The following is a 16,416-nucleotide window of genomic DNA, read 5'->3' as shown; positions in this document are numbered from 1 at the left end:
TTTCTTGGAAGGTTACTAATTATTGAGTCAATAACTTTCATGGGATGTAGGCCTTTTCTGATCTTCTGTTTCTACTTGTGTGAGTTTTGGTAGATTATATCTTTCAAGAAATTGCCCTTTTCCTGTAAATTATCATGTTTGTAGATACAGTTATCTCATAGTCTTCTTGATTATCCTTTAATTTCCATGAGATATACAATGATGTCCCTTATTTTATTTACATAATTAGTAATTTGTATCTTCTCTCTTTCTTTTTTAGCCTGGCCAGAAGCTTACTAATTTTATTGATCTTTCAAAGAACTGGGTTCTGGTGGTGTTTTTTTGCTATTGATTTCCTCTTTTCTGTTTCATTTATTTTTGCACTAATTTCATTATTTCCTCTACTTCTTGTAAATATAATTTGATTTTCTTTTTCTACCTTTCTTAGTTGGAAACTTAGATTATTGATTTTTTCTTATATACATATATATATATACATATATATATGAGAGAGAGAGAGAAAGCTATAAATTTCCCTCTAAATACTACTGATGCACTCTACAAAATTTGATTCTGTATTTTAATTTGAATTTTTAAAAATTTCTCTTGAGATTTCTTTTTTAACCTGTGTGTTATTTTAAATATGCTGTGTATTTTCAAATATTGTGAGCTCTTTAGCTATCTTTATGTAATGGAATTCTAGTTTAATTCCACTTTCATCAGAGAATATTGTATACGTACAATCCTCTTCAGTTTTTCTCAAGATATGTTTTATGTCCCTGAACGTGGCCTACTCTTGTGAGTGCACCCTGTGAGCCTGAGAGTAACGTGAGTTCTGCTGCTGTGGGGGAGGGTGCTCTGAAGGTGTCAGTTAATTCCGTGATGGATGGTGCTGTTGCCTTCGCTGTGTCCTGACTGATTTCCTGCCTGGTAGAGCAGTCCAGGGCTGCAGAGGATGTTGAAGTTTCCGGCTTGCAGTGGTCGATTCCTCTGTGTCTTCGTGTTGTTCTGTCTCCTTTTGCCTCATGTATACTGATGTTCTCTTATAGGGACACACACATGAAGGATTTTTAAGTCTTCTGCCCTTATGAAATGCCTCTCTTTATTCGTGGCAAATTTTCTTGCTCTAAAGTTTCTTGTGGAATTTAATACCATGGTTGATTGATGTGTACATGGTACATCTTTCTGCCTACCTTTACTTTTAATCTCTATAGGTCTTTAGATTTATGGTACATTCCTTAGTGGTAATATAGACTTGTGTCTGTTAATTGATGTGTAACTTAGAACCCCTACAAATAAGGAAGTGACTTTTAATAGGTGAGTTGATCGACTCACTTTATTAATACTTAAGTGTGATGATAATTAATGAATAGGAATTTGGATGCTGTTAGCATGGGGTAAACATTGGCTATCAGCTAGTAACTCAACCCAGCTTCTTCAAAGCCTAATATTAATTTTGGGGTAACAGAATATTCATAATAATTGAAAGCTACTTGTTGATGATTATAATACAACCTGTAAGCAAAAATAAATTAATGAAATTCTTTACGAGAGAAATCCTATTTTTCCAGAATCAGGACCTTTGGACTCAGAGTCCTGCAGTCTATCTCAGATCTGCCAGATGGAAAAATTACTGAGCCTCAGATCCCTCATCTGTAAAATAAGAAGCAAGAGTGGCTCTCCCACAGTTCCTAGGCTACACTGAGGCAACACATGCCCAGTACTGACAGGCAGGGAAAGGCAGAGGAAAGTCGGCCTCTCTCCATAAGCAGAACAACAAAAATGTAGAAGCAATTATCTGTATAAATCAGTGCAAAGCAAATCAAAGAAATTCGTGCAGAAAGTGAGTCTTTTGCCTGAATTATGGAACTAATTATCTCGGTCCTCCACTTCAGCATTCCTGGGGAGACCTGGCAACAGAATATGTTTCCAGGAACTCACAGGTCCTGAAGTGGAGACAAAATGTATTCTTGTGAGCACAGCTGTGGAGATGGAGCCCAGAACACCCAAGGGGAAAGCACATCAGGCCCAGACTGTGGCCCCAACACCAGCACAGCTGGCTCCACAGAGGAGCCCTGGAGAAGAAGTCTGCTCCTGTGTCTGCTCATAGTGGGAGAGGAGCATCGGCACCCAGAGGGGTCACCTGCTGCTCAGGAGGCTAGGACAGGAGGATGTCAGGTTAGAGGCTAGCGTGGACAGCTTAGCCCGGCTCTGTCTCCAAATACAAGGGAGGGGCTAGGAATGTAGTTCAGTAGTAGAGAACCCCAGGATCCATCCCAAGAAAAGAAAAAAATAATATTTGTAACTTCCCCTTATCGCCCTATATTAGTCACCTTCCTATTGCCAGGACAAAATGCTTCACGTTCACATCTTGGAGGAGAGGTCTCATTTGGCTTATGGTTTGGGGGATTTAGTCCATGTTTGGTTGACTCCAAAGCAAAAGCAGCATGGTAGAAGGGCCTGGTGGAGGAAAACTGTCCACATCATGGCAGCCAGGAAGCAGGAGAGAAGAAAGGGAGCAACAGCCTCCACAGGCACCTCCCTAGTAACCTACCTCTCCAACCGGGCCCTACCTCCTAACGGCACAGTTAGCTATGAACTCATCAGTGGAGCCACCCATTGGTCAGTACAGCGCCTGCATGCTCCAGTGACCTTCCAAAAGCCCCACCTCTGAGTACCTGAGACTTTGGGAGACATTCTAGAGCTAAACTAACACACCATATTAAACACATTATTGGTGATTTTCATTCATCTGTTGAAAAATGAATCTTTTTTCCCCCTTCAACTTTTAGCAATTAAAAGGGCAACTTACTAATGAAATCCTTCTGTCTTCAAAGTATGAAATTAAAAGATGATTATAACTACAGGCAAGAAAGCATTTGGATTATGCATCATTTGGAAATGATAATAAAGATTATCCAGATGGTCTCATGTTATAGCACCTCCTATTGCCTTAGCAATCACCTACTTTGGGTGCAATTTTGATTATGTGGCTCATTTTAAATTCTGCTGTATCCTAGGTCAATCCATGTCAGAATGATTTACTAGAAATAGCTGCCATTTTTTTCTTTGTAAGTGTTATTAGGTGCTTAAGCAGAATTGGAATATTTTTAGATATGGTATTTTTTGGGGTGGTGGTGCTGTCGTTTTCTTAAACTTTCCTACTTTATCCCTTCTCCTTAAGCATCTCGAATTCTATTCTTGTCTGTCTTGGGTGCATAAAGCAGCTTCTCGTGGTAAGATCTGTAAAATTTGTTTTAGCTATTTATTTAATGTTTGCTTCCTGTAGGGCTTTACAGCCTTTACATAGGTAGCTATAATTTTATATTATGAGTTTCTTGCAATAACTGAGCAGAATACAGAAGCCAGGGTTGCTCTCCCAGCCTGTCTGCATCCTCTTTCCCCTAGGGAGGGAGCAGGGAGGAGTTGGCCACACTATGATGCCAGGAGGCCCAGTGTACTTATGGCTTTTGCAGTATACTGGTGTATAACCTCACTGTAAGGCAAGAAGCACCTCTAATTTCAGTTTTGTCTGGGAACAGCTATTGGACTCTTCTCTTTAACAGTACATACTGCAGTGTAGAACTTCATTTGGTACAAAGTTAATAACTCTAGGGGAAGAGCAGTACACATGATGATTGTATTTTATAAGGATCACTGGTCATTTTAATTTAGCTTATAGTAGGAAGAACACAATGTTTTCAGCTGTATTTTTCCCCTCTGATAAGCAGTGGCTATTTTTCATCTCTAGGTGTGCAGCCTGGTAGAGAACCTGACATATAGAAACACATAAATCAGTGCATGAGTGACTGTGATTGATTCACTAGAGGTTATTCCTGAGCATCAGTCAGCATGCATGCCCACACTCCAGTCTCCATTCCCGTGCATGTCTACTAACTTAACTCTCTGTCTGAAGGAAACTGGCCAAGAAGCGGAAGGAGACAATGAGCAGCACTCGGCAGGAGATGACCGTGATGGTGAACTCCATGGACAAGAGCTACGCCGAGCAGGGCACGAACTGCGACGAGGCTTTCTCTTTCATGGACACACACAATCTGAATGGGCGATGTAAGTGCTCTCATTCCCTGCTTTAGCAATCTCCAATCTGAATGGCGATGTAAATGCATTCCTGCTTTAGCAATCACTCCAGCTCGCTGGGATTCCAGCTAGCACTGGGGAATTGACAAACAAAATGAAATTCCTAACGAAGTCTTAGGCCATGTTACTTTCTCACTTTACATCATCTTGAAAACTCTGGGTGCTTGGGTTGCTAAGATGTTGCTCGTAGGACCAGGTCCCAGAGCACAGGGAACTGCAGTGGAGTTTCTGTAAGTTGCTCTAGGGCAGTGCATGGAGGCTTCCCAGTCCAGGAGGAAGACACCTGCTCCTTAGCATCCTTGTGTTGTTCAGATCCCATTTGTAACCAAGCCAGGTGGAGACTGACACAGGGAAGCCTGCTGCAGAACAGTTCCCTAAATGGCAGTAACAAGTTAATTGTTTGTTTGTTTAGCTGACAGGTTCTGCCTTTATTATAGGGCTATTCCTGGCAGTTAATAAATTAAACTATATTTAACTTCACACCAGGTAGGTTAACCAAGCTCAGGTAATTCCTTCCTAGGCTGCCACCTGTGATCCAGGTACAAAGAATTATTTCTGGAAACTAACAATTAGATTGAGTATACGATGTGCAGAAGGAGCAGTGGCTTAGCCCCCAGTGATCTCGAGGACCAGAGGCAGGACCCATGCTACTACCTGATTCTGTGTTCATGGCAGACACTTACCAAGTTCGACGTCAGGGGTTTCTCTACCCCCATGCATGAAGCCCGTGCCTATAGACTGCTCTTCCCCATTCCATGATCTGGTCTATGTTGGCGCATGGATGGAATCCAAGCACAGGGGCTGGCGGGCCTCACGACTACAAGGGGCACAGAGATGAAAACTATTTCCCCCTTTTTTGTAGAAGTTTCTCTTTTGGAGCAAATGTTTTTTCATTTAAAAGACTGTATATGCAGTGTGATCAAAATACATGGTACATGTTTAAATGTTTTACAAAGTGACTAGGATACAAGATACATTGCCTTTAATCCCCTCAAAATCCTCCCTATCGCTGTGTATGTACCAATCCCATCATTCGTGCCACTTTCTCAAGCAGTTCTGCAGTCCTCCTTCCTGAGTGTCTTTACAAGGTGTGGTCAAAAATATGGTGAATGCTGCTGCTGAGTGCCATCCAACAGAAAGGCAGCTCATCAGAACATGATGCTGTGTCCCCAACCACCTTACTCACTGAATCTGGCACTTCCGGTGAAATCAACATCACCATGACAGGGAAACACTCTGAATCAGTTCAGAACATTTAGGCAGCCAGGACAGTACAGCCACAGACATGGAAGAGGATCTGGAGAACTGCTTCAGAAGTAGCAGGAACAATGGGAGTGAGTGCTTTCAAGGTGAAGGGACGTACTCTGAGATGAATGAATGGCAGTGTATCTCTTACTCTAATAAATTGTCTTTAAATTTAAACATTGCCCATATATTTCAGTCTCACCTCACACAGGGTTGGTTGGAATTTCTATAGTAGCAGCTATTTCTTAAGCATCAGTGTGAAAGGGGCCGGGAAGCATACCTCAGTTGTAGAGCTTGCCTAGCATGTGCTTGGCCCTGGATTCATCCCCAAGCACCTCAGAGGAAACAAAGGGACCATGTAGATGCACTGTATATTCTCACTTTCCAGGATAACCCATTCTGTTTCCAAACCTTCTACTTCATGGTGCAATTCCTCAGAAGTTAGTTTACTTCGAATGACCCACTTTAACAGAAAGAAACTCCATTAGTAGAAGCATTGAAGTTGGAACACAGTACTTCTGGGAAGAGAGCAGAGTGGTGAGCAGCAAAGAAAGAGCCTGTCCAAGATTTGGTGAGCAGACACTGGAATACAGCAACATGAAGAAGAGAAGAAGGAGAAAGCAGGTCCCCTGGACCCAGGAAGGATCTGAAGAGAGAGTTGGAGCCCATAGAGAGTGAAGAGAGAAACTTCAACAAAAAATGAGGTGGCAGGCGGCACCTTCTCCCTGAGCCTGAACTCACTGTGTGGAGTCGGCAGACCTGCAGACACACTGACTGTTTGCCACCCCAGGGGCCTCCACAGAAAGACACATCATGGAACGGAGCAGTGAATGCAGAGGACTATAGTGGCTGGCTGTGTTTGATGCTGCTGTTATTGCTGATTATACCATGTTAGCCAAAGTGACATAATTGTTCTAAGCAGTTGTTCTTCCTGGTGTACCAAGAATGAGATTACCTAAGGATTATAAAAAATACAATAGGCCAGTACCAAAGAACCAGAGGCTGGGCCAAGTAGGCAGTAACTTCTCATCCCCAGTAAATTGAAGAGGTGGGATCTTACAACACACTCAAAACTCAAAAGCCAGCTACACCTAGATGACGCCTCTGAGAAGCAGTCATTTTGTAAGGGTTCTAAATACTAACGCTAAAGCTACTCACCATAGGCAGTGTATAAGCATCAACCTAGGAATTAAGCTAAAAAGAAAATGTGAAGGCACTTACAAGATGCAACACCAGATGTCCAGCTTACCAAAGGCAAATAGCCACCCACCTAGCCTCTCTGGTAGTAGCAGAGGTAAGAAGGTGAATGAACAAGGTTCTAGAAAAAAAAATCAACTCAAAAATAATTTCTCAGATAACTATAGAGATGGTGACCACAATGAAAGACATGCTTAATGACTCTAGAGAAGATACAGATAAAAAGAGGAGCTAAGAAATTGATGGAAACCATGAATGTCCAACATAGGAAAGAAATGGAATCCATAAAACAGATTCAGACAGATATCCAAGTGACTAAAGGTTCCATTGAAAGTATCTGCAGGAGGATGAGCCAGTGTGAGAACAGAATCTCAGACATGGAAGACAGTGCTGTGGTTAACAATCATGAAAAGAAAGATTTCTTAAAAATATCCAGGGACCACAAGAAATCAATCCAGCAGCTGTAAGCTGATGCAAAGAAGAATAACGTAAGATTGATCAGAGTTAATGAACAAGCAAGAGATAGCACAAATGACATAAAAATCCTCTTCACAGATGTCAGAGGAGAAAACTCCCCTGCCAGGGAAAAAGAATTTGATATACAGTAAGTGAACCATATAGAACTCCAATTAGCCATGATCCAAAAATCTACAGAAAGGCATATAATAATCAAGATTCCAGAAATTCAACACAAGAACAGAACACTGAAAGCTGTTAGAGAAAAGAAGCACGCCACCTATAAAGCAAAGCCCATCAGCATCACAACTGACCTCTCAGCACAAACCCTCAAGTCAAGGAGAGTTTGGAGTGAAGTATTTCAAGCCCTAAGAGAAAACAACCTCCCACCTAGATTGATATGCTCCACAAAACTGTCTTTTAAAATTGATTGAGAAATAAGATACTTGGATGACAAGAACACCTGAGGATATTCATGACCACCAAACCAGCACTCCAGAGTATTCTGAAGGACATTCTAGAAAGAGATAACAAGGACTACAACTCCATGAACCCCAACAGAATGAATCCACGAGGCAAGTCAGGTTGGAACACGGAACATTCACATCCAGATAGGAAGTATCATTTGGAAGTTACATTTTTAAAAATCAGTATCTCCGAGCCCAAATGCTCCTATGCAAAGGACTGCTGTACAGCTGGCATTTTCAGCCTGCACAGCCATCCTGCTGTCTGGCATGGTTTGATGCCTCCTTTGCTGAAACCAGCAGAAGAACCACAGCAGAATTCCATTTTCAGGGCTGGGGATATAGCTCAGTGGCATAAGCGCCTGCTTGGCAAGTGCAAGGTTGTGAGTTCAATCCCTGGTACTGCAAAAAAAAAAAAAAAAAGCCCATTTTCCTCCCTTTCTTTTAGCAACCAGTAGGTCTTGTCCAGTCTCACCTGAGGGGAACATCCCTGGTGGCAAACCTTGTCATAATATTTTGTTAATGCCTTAAAACCAGAGTGCAGCTACCGAGCAGGCCACTTTCAATATACTTCAATATATGCCAGGAGCCATTCATTTGCCCCCAAGGCTGCCAACCTGCCCCTGTTATATCCATGCCTAGTGTTTGATCTTGTAGGGCCACAAGAAAGTGCTGTGAGCTCCTAGGTGAGTCACTTTGAGAAGTAAAACAGGCAGAAAAATAAGACTGGAGAATATGCATGAACACATTTGTGAGAGAGAAATAATCTCTCCAACCAAAGCAGATAGAGTTGTGCCATCTACTTTAAAATGATATAAAGAAGAGAACATAGATATGGGTAGTTGGAAATGGGTTTAATTTGTATACTAAAAGACAACCATGTTTTAAAGTATCTTTAACAAAAAGGCAAAAGTAAACATAGTAGTTTTATGTTGCTTTATGCTTTTTAAACAACTGTGTAGAAATGTCTGCAGGTATTGGAGAAGTATTACTCTCTCTGACCCCAGCTAGGTGATGAGCATGCATGTTTTTTGGTTCTTATTTTCATCAATTGCCCTCTTTTCCCAGCGGCTTACCACAAACATGCATTGTAAATGTGATCCTTCTCTATTTTAGAAAATATCATATAAATGACAAACAGCCTGGGATGTGGTCCTTGTTCTGCCATTTATTAATTCTCCCCTTCAAAAATATATACAAGGGTAAAAGCACTGTCTGACAGGACTGCTCTCAAGAGCTAAAGTGTATTAGCCTGTCATCAGAATGACAATAACAGCGTCCAAGGCACCTACAGCAGTTTCCATAAATACAGTGATGTCATTGTATATTAGCACCCTGATCAGGAACTCAATGTCAAATCAATCATGTAAATACCTCAGAGGACAGCAGACACGACAGTATGCACAACCACCTTGAGTACATTTAAATCCTTGTACTCTAATGGAATTAAAGTGCTTCTATATTCTAAACCAACTAAGATATTGAAGCATTAACATACTACCTTATAAATGGAAAATACCCATTTTAATGGAATCAGATAAATTGGATGAGATTCACTGTCCATCTTACAAACAAAGAGTAAGATAAAGAGTGATGATTGAATGTTTCCAAGCAACATCTCAAAAGAAAAATTATAGGCTTTTTGTAAGGACTTAAAAGACTAAGTGAACAGTGTGGACACAGTTTTCACCTTAAGTATAGCACACTTCACCTTTATTTGTCATAAACCAGCTCATAGGCGTTGGAAAGTTCTCTGTGTTTCCCAAACATAGGGAGAATGTGACAAACTACAGCAACATTGGTGTTGCCCATATTTGCCAGATCATTGCTATAGTTTGAGTGGTAAACATCAGCTCCATGTGAGAGCAGAACTACACAAGCAAAGGCTAGAAGTCAACCAGGGTGTGTTGAATTTCTCTGTTCAAAATGGTGGCTGTGGTTGTGCGTTTTCCCTTAAGGGGTAAAGGACTTTTGTCCCCTCAAAGGACATGTGACTCCCCAAGACAGCTGAAATGATGGCATTTGCCACGTAGATGTGAGTGAATCTCGGAGATGTCTTTATGGACAGTCTACACTGCACAGAACGCTGTGTGGTTAGAGGGGGTAGCGTCGCAGCTCTCCAGAAGCTCAGAGCGGCTTTTCTTTTCTTTACAGCTGTGTCTTCCCCATCGTCCTTCACAATGAAGACAAATACGCTAAGCACATCGGTGCCCAACTCCTACTACCCAGGTAACAGACTTTTCCGCTGTCTCCTCTGTGTATAGCCCTGTGGCAGTCAGATTCCGTCAGCCCCACCATGCTGTCCCTGAAACTTTAGGAGCTTCCTCTGCTTGACGTGTTGTGATCCAAGGCTTTCTGTGGCTTTCAGTGGGGAGGGTGGGGGACCGTTCATCAATCACTTACTGTTCTTTCTCTTTTTACCTCTCTGCACTGACCTGCTCATGATGTATGACAGACCCATTTGTGCCAACCGCAATTTTAGGTGAGAACATTTCCCTTTCCCATAGTTTCTGCAGGAGTGATGGAGACAGTCCGTGGCCACTCTGGGAGAGACTGGAGTTTCCTTCTGCATGATGCGGGGCTGAGGAGCAGGAAGGGGGACAGCAGGGCTGGGAGTGGATAGAGACTTGCTCTAACCAGTCTCCAGGGTGTGCTTGCATGTCTGCAGGGATGATACCAAAAGATTAAAACAGTCCCAGCTCCAACGTCCTCCCTCTCTACATTCAGAATCGAACATTGGTTTTGATCCGGGGGGTGGGGAAGCAGTGTGTCCTCACTCAGCTGTGTACTTCCCAGAGCTGAATTCTGTCCAGTGTGATAGTTGTAAAAGTGAAAATAGCTTCTCAATATTTTCACTTATTGTTAAGCACTCAAAATGTCAAATTCGAAAATAGCATTTTTCTAATTCTGCCCAACATTACGCAGAATGGTGATCACAATAGCGTGGGGGCCTTTACCACCCTCCCAGGTGGCCTAGCACCCCAAGTGTCTATCACTGAGTGGAATTTCAAAGGAGCTGATGTTCTGAACAGCAGCATGACCTGACGGCACTTTATAACCGTGTGGTTTATTCTGTGTCAGATGTCACTAGGAATGAGCTAAACCGTGAGCCCGGTGGGGCAGAATGCATTTCAAGTGTGAAATATTCCCAGCAGGGGGTTACAGAAAAGTCCCGTTTGTGCAGTGTAAGAAGGGTGAGGAGAAATGGCATTACCTGGCCGTGATAACCAAACGAGCATGGGCTGCTGTTGCATTTGAGACGCATAAATAACCCGAGTGTGTCCCGGCTGTGTTCTCTTTCTACTACTAACCTTACCGGAAAGGAGCACAACAAAAGCGACCTCCAGGTATATAACAATTCATCGTAGCCAGAGTTCCATCCTCAGCTGTCCACTTCCTCTCCCTAACTCTCTTTAAAGGGTATATATCTCTGCAACATGACTTTTCCTCCTGTGCCTCCCTTTTCTCTAAGCTGTTATGCTTTCTGTAGAAAGGATCATTTTTGTTTTCCTTTTGGTGTTTCCTGGCCTTAAGTTTATTGCCTGAGGGAAAAAAGAACTAAGGCAGAAGTTTAAGAATGAACATAAAACAGAATTATGGAACTGTGCATCATTTTGAGAGCAAATTAAGAAGGGCCACTAAACACACACACACACACACACACACACACACACACACACACGCCAGGGGAAATCTCCATTTTTGTTTTTTTCTGAGCAAGGGGCGCAGGCTAAGGTTAGGTATCCGAACACTGTGACGTACATGGAGATGACATGCATGGAGTCATCAAAAGGCGAAGCTCTGTGATTTCTTTGTGTCGAGGCATGCACTCCGGCTTGCTCTGGTAGATGTTCTGACCCCAAGGGAGCCCTGAGTGGGAGGGCATAGACTTGCTTCCTCGGAGGCAAGAAAGTATTCAGACCTCACAGCAGGGTGTACATAAGCTTGCTAAACACACGTCATTTTTCTGAAGTTGGTTATTTTTGTATTATGAGCAGTAATGACATCTCGGAAAGTTGGCTAGGTTTCCCTTCCAAGAGAATCACTTGAGTGGACAATTCAAGTTGCAAAACTGATGCACGTCATGGAGACATAAGCCAGCGAGATGGACAAGTAACTGTGCCTGGCGTAGCTAGCTCATCAGGTCCCAGCACACGAAGTGGCAGTATTTGGGAACCGCATCCCTCACCCATGCCATGGTGCATGTGTGCGTTTATACAATGCTTAGTAAGGATTGGTGGGTGAGGCTATTGCCTGAAACCCCAGAAGAAAAGCTCTGTATCCACTCCGGTACTTCTTGGAGACAGTACTGGTTAAAATTTTCATCAAGACAAGAAGGAATGCTGTGTTGTGAAGCAGGGCTCAGCACAATTAAATCTTACAATACCTTAACCTTCCTTCTCACCTGCTAAGAAGCCCAACCCCAGCATAGAGTTTAATTACATCCTTACCTCATCTGCTTATAAGGACAGGCAGGCAGGCAGAGGGGCCTCGCCAACTCACAAAGGTAGCGCTCATTTCAATGCACTAGTTTTCAAGTGAGTTCTTAAAAATTCAAGATAATTCATTTAAAACTATAGGTAGAATTAATTTTCAGTTCTTTGAAAAGCATCAGAACTGTTATTGCTAAGAAGTATTTTTTTATTCCATCCTCCTAAGGGAATGTTTTTAATTTAAAAATTTGTTGACTGTTCATATTTTCAACAAATACAACAAATGGATGGCAAGTGACATAGCTTATCTAATAATCAGGTTCTAAAATGTCAGAGGAAACTGAGGAATCACTCACTACAGTGGAATCAAGGATTCCTAACGGGAGAGATAACCGAGTTTCCTAACAGATGTGGCAGGGGCCACGTGTCCCGTCTTCCCACCCGGTTCTAGTTGTAGCTGCCCTCCTCCAGGTGGAGTTGGTAGTGTTTAAACGGATTAAATGTGTTCTACACAGAAAACAAGGCCAGGCTGTCGCTGTGTAATGACAGTGGCTGTAGCCATGTGGATTTAAAATTTCAAGAATACCTAAGCCTGGAATCCAAGTGTTGCTAGGCTACACATGTATCCGCTGCGAAGACCTTCATCATTTAGGGGAAGTTTAGAAGTTAAGCCCCCAAGGAAGGGTGAATTAATTATGTTCATCCCACAAGGGGCAAAACTGAGAGAATAAGAGAGGCACAGCGGGGAAACTGATTAATGTTCCATTTATTGTAGTCTAAAGAGCAGAGCTTCTTGCTGGAGGCCCCGAAAGCCTGGTGGATGCAGTCCGTCCCGGGGAGCCTGTGTCCCCCTCATAGTGCTTGGCAGTTGCCAGCTGCAAATCAGATGTGAAAATTTCCAGGTGTATTTGTGACTGTTAAGATGGGAACATACGCATTGCTAAATTTCAAAGCAAATCCAAATGAAAAAGAAAACAAACCATAAAATCAACTTGCCACCCCTTTTATTTTGTCTTTGTGTCTTTAGCCGCCTTGTAGTGATCCAGGTGTCATTTCAGCAACAGCGACATAGCTACACACTTGTGTGCCACCTTCATACCATGCATCCCCAGGTGCTTTGCGACGCAGATGGAAGCGAGGGTCGAGGACAGGTCCAGCTCCCCAGACCCCAGACCACGTTCCCTGGAGCTGAGCCACTCAGTGAAAATGAAAAGAGCAGTGGTCGGTGGCTATAGCTGAATTCCCTATGGATAAAGCATCCGGTCATTTCCAAGCATTGAACACATCCTCTCTTACATGTTTGGATTCTTTACGCCTGAAATCCATTTTGAAATGAGAGTCTCCTTCTCGTGACTTTAGCTCTGTATTTTGAGGATCGCCACCCTCAATCATAAAGCAACTAAAGGGATTCAGCGTTTTAATGAGTTCACCTACAGAATGTGAAATTCTTAATCACATAGCACTTTCCCGCCTCAGACATTTTTTAATAGCTACCATTTCTGCAGTTCATTAATCTAATTTAGTAGTAGCCACCCATTAAAACAGAGCCTCTTTGGGCTTATTTGACCAAATTTTGATGTTAATTTTGTAATACAATTTGCTTGACTTGCTCAAGAAATTCAAATGAGAGACTATGCTGAGTATAAATAAGCCTTTTTTAGTCATTACTTGGTTCATGGGGGATGAAAAGCAATTACGATACTAATTTTAACCTCCTTTCTGTTATTGAGCGCTTAAATTAAACATCTCCCTCCTAACTTGGTGGGAGAACTGGGGCTTTGCCCTCTGACCACCTCAGAATAGAAAATTTAACCAGGAAATTAAAGCACGAAATAAAAACAACCTGTACTTATTCACACGGTGCTATTGCTTATGCCCTGTTTCCTTTTTCTCCTCCTCTTTCTCCTCATATGTATCTTCTTAAAAGTGCCAATCAATGGTAAGTGCCCCACTCGCCCCTGCAGTAGTCGCGGAGGGCGGGCGTGTGTGTCTCACCCCAGACTCCGCCGAGCTGGCTCCGCCTGGCTGCATGCTTGCTGCTTAGAGCATCCCACGTGTGCTGTGTTGGTCCACGGTATTTGTCACGCTTTCTGACCCCAGAGCATGCACAGCGACTCATCGAAACATCCTCTCCAAACCAGGCCACCTCTTCTCCTTCCGCTCCTCTGCGTTTGTCTGTGTTTGTTTTGCATCAAGTCCCCATCCCCACGGAGAGCGTCATACGCCAGACCATTTTGTGCACTTTTATTTTGCTCACAGAACATCTGTACAGAGTTTATTTCCTTCATCAGACAAAGGAGTGACTCCCGTTTGGGAGACCCCAAGCCTGGCTCTGCACCAGGTCTTGATGAAGTTTCAGATCGAAACTTCTGCACATGTTAGCACCGAAAGGCTGAGTAAAAGCCTCTTCCAAGGAGCTGGGTGAACACAGTGTATCGTTTGGACTACTTTGTAAAAGCGAAGACCGCCTCATCCCTACCAGTACTGCCAGCCCCACTGAAATTTCAGTAAACATGTGGCGTTTCTTTCTGCCTGAGCCATCCCGCCGACTGCTGCCGCCATCGGTGTGGATGTCAGCACCGGCCTCTTTCGTAGCATCCTCGGTGGCCCTGTGCTAGCCACCAGCCACTTCACTCACTTTCTCCCTGGCCTTCTTCCCCCCAGACGAAACCCACACAATGGCCAGTGACACCAGCAGCCTGGTGCAGTCGCACACTTACAAGAAGCGTGAGGCGACCGATGTGCCATACCAGACTGGGCAGCTGCACCCTGCCATACGGGTGGCCGACCTGCTGCAGCACATCACACAGATGAAGTGCGCCGAGGGCTACGGCTTCAAGGAGGAGTATGAGGTGAGTTCACCCAGGGGGACCCGCAGCCCCTGCTGGACCCTTCTGCAGCTGGGGTGAGAGTCGGCACCGTGACAGCAAATGGAACCCACCCCTGCCCCATCCCCTCCCTCTGCATCCCCTGCCAGAAAATCAGAGGCCCTGGTTCTCCTCAGCTCCCATTGCTGACCTCCGCCCCCTGTCCCTGGCTTCTAGGAAGCCTAGGACGTTAATCCTGCTCCTTTGTAATTCTCTCGGAAAGAAACAGTCCACTTGTAACAGTCCTCGGCCAAGCAGGGCTGCCCTATGCTGGAGATGAGAAGGCGGTGCAGCGGCGGTGGCAAACCTACAGCGCGCATGCCTCAGCGGCCTGTTTGTAGCACTGAAAGCTCTAAAAGGTTTGCTGTCACTGCAGTACAGGGGCTGGCTGTTTCTTGGCCATGACAGCTGATGCTGTCCTGCCAGCCCAGAGAGTCCTGGGCTCTCTGTGGATAGTTCCTGGCAGTGCCACGGGCAGAGAGTCTCTGCTGTCTCTGAAGTGCAGGGCTCATCCCTTCTGTGGGCCCTGCCATTAGTGAGTGCTGCTGGAAGTCAAGAAAGAGAGAGAATCGAGTGCCTGGCAGAAGTCTGTCGCAGAAGTACCCGTCACCTGAGTGTGTGCAGGATGGGCGGGTGGATTCCTGTCTGGGATGCTTTTTATTTTTTTGAGGCAGGGTTTCACCAGGCTGTAGCCCAGGCTGGCCTTGAACTTGCAGCGGTCTTCCTGCCTCAGCCTCTCAAGTGCTGAGATTACAGGTGTGTGCCACCATGCCCAGCGCATGCCTGTGTGTTATTAAAGGGAGGTGACAGTCATTGATGAAGACTCACTCGTACGCCCAGAATGGAGAGGATGGGAGAGCCCTGTGGCTTTTCCATCTCAGGATGTTCTCTGCTCCCCGTCTCCCTAGCTCTTGTCATCCGCAAGCATCTTCTCTGGGATTAAAGTATTTTTCGATCAGCTCCTATGGCTTCACACAGCCTGCGGGCCTCCACCTGCTTCTGGCCCCTCGTGGGACTCTCGCAATGCCGCCCGTCATGCCCAATGCCACTTTGCTAAGCTCGCTCTTCCCCAGCGTGACTAGCAGGGACTGGGACACATGGCACTGGTGTCGGTGGCCTCCTCAGCACTTCTTTCAAGAGCTCCATAGCCAAGACAGATGTGCTGTGCTCCAGTAACATGTATACCCCAGTGTGTCGACAGCAACCTCAGATAGAAGAGGCCCGTGCCCAGCACTCAACCCAAACCACGCCCTGGGCTTCGTTTCAGGGTATAAATATTCTCAGATGCAACTCTGTATTTTAGAAACCCTGAAATTGTGAGACCTACCCTCAGTGGTTGGATGTATAATTCAGTGCAATTGACTGCTTTTGCATATAGTCTTCTGCACTTTTAAAGACCAGCTTAAGAATTAATAGGATTAAGGATGAAACTTCCAAAAGCATTAATATCTTATGAAAGACAAAATTAGGTTATTGAGAAAATATAAGCCTAATGAATAGAGATGATGTCTTACTTCTATCAAATATTCTGAATGCAGATATTGCTCTAATGTTTATGAAAGATGTTAATGTCAGAGAGATTAGAGGCTCAAATAACAATTCATAAAATAGCCCGAGTCCGATTTTTCATGCACTATTTAAAACTACATACCTTGTGACTTCTACAACTATAAATGA

At 44.0% G+C, this 16,416-nt stretch overlaps 1 protein-coding gene across 1 annotated transcript in view; it reads left to right on the top strand.

Moving 5' to 3' along the window:
• The window catches only part of Ptprm (protein tyrosine phosphatase, receptor type, M), a gene marked incomplete at its 5' end in the record, with an annotated part of 513,011 nt that overhangs the window by 362,145 nt on the left and 134,450 nt on the right, over window positions 1-16,416 (top strand). Inside the window, 5 exon segments of the mRNA XM_005372618.2 lie at window positions 3,896-4,047; window positions 9,594-9,668; window positions 9,895-9,921; window positions 13,800-13,811; window positions 14,537-14,724. Coding sequence (XP_005372675.2) covers window positions 3,896-4,047; window positions 9,594-9,668; window positions 9,895-9,921; window positions 13,800-13,811; window positions 14,537-14,724 — 454 coding nt within the window.

This window comes from Chinchilla lanigera, unplaced genomic scaffold (genome assembly GCF_000276665.1).
Source record: "Chinchilla lanigera isolate Chin_1 unplaced genomic scaffold, ChiLan1.0 scaffold00001, whole genome shotgun sequence".
Taxonomy (NCBI): domain Eukaryota; kingdom Metazoa; phylum Chordata; class Mammalia; order Rodentia; family Chinchillidae; genus Chinchilla; species Chinchilla lanigera.
The sequence above is the reverse complement of the archived record's forward strand: the minus strand, read 5'-3'. Positions and strand labels throughout refer to the sequence as shown.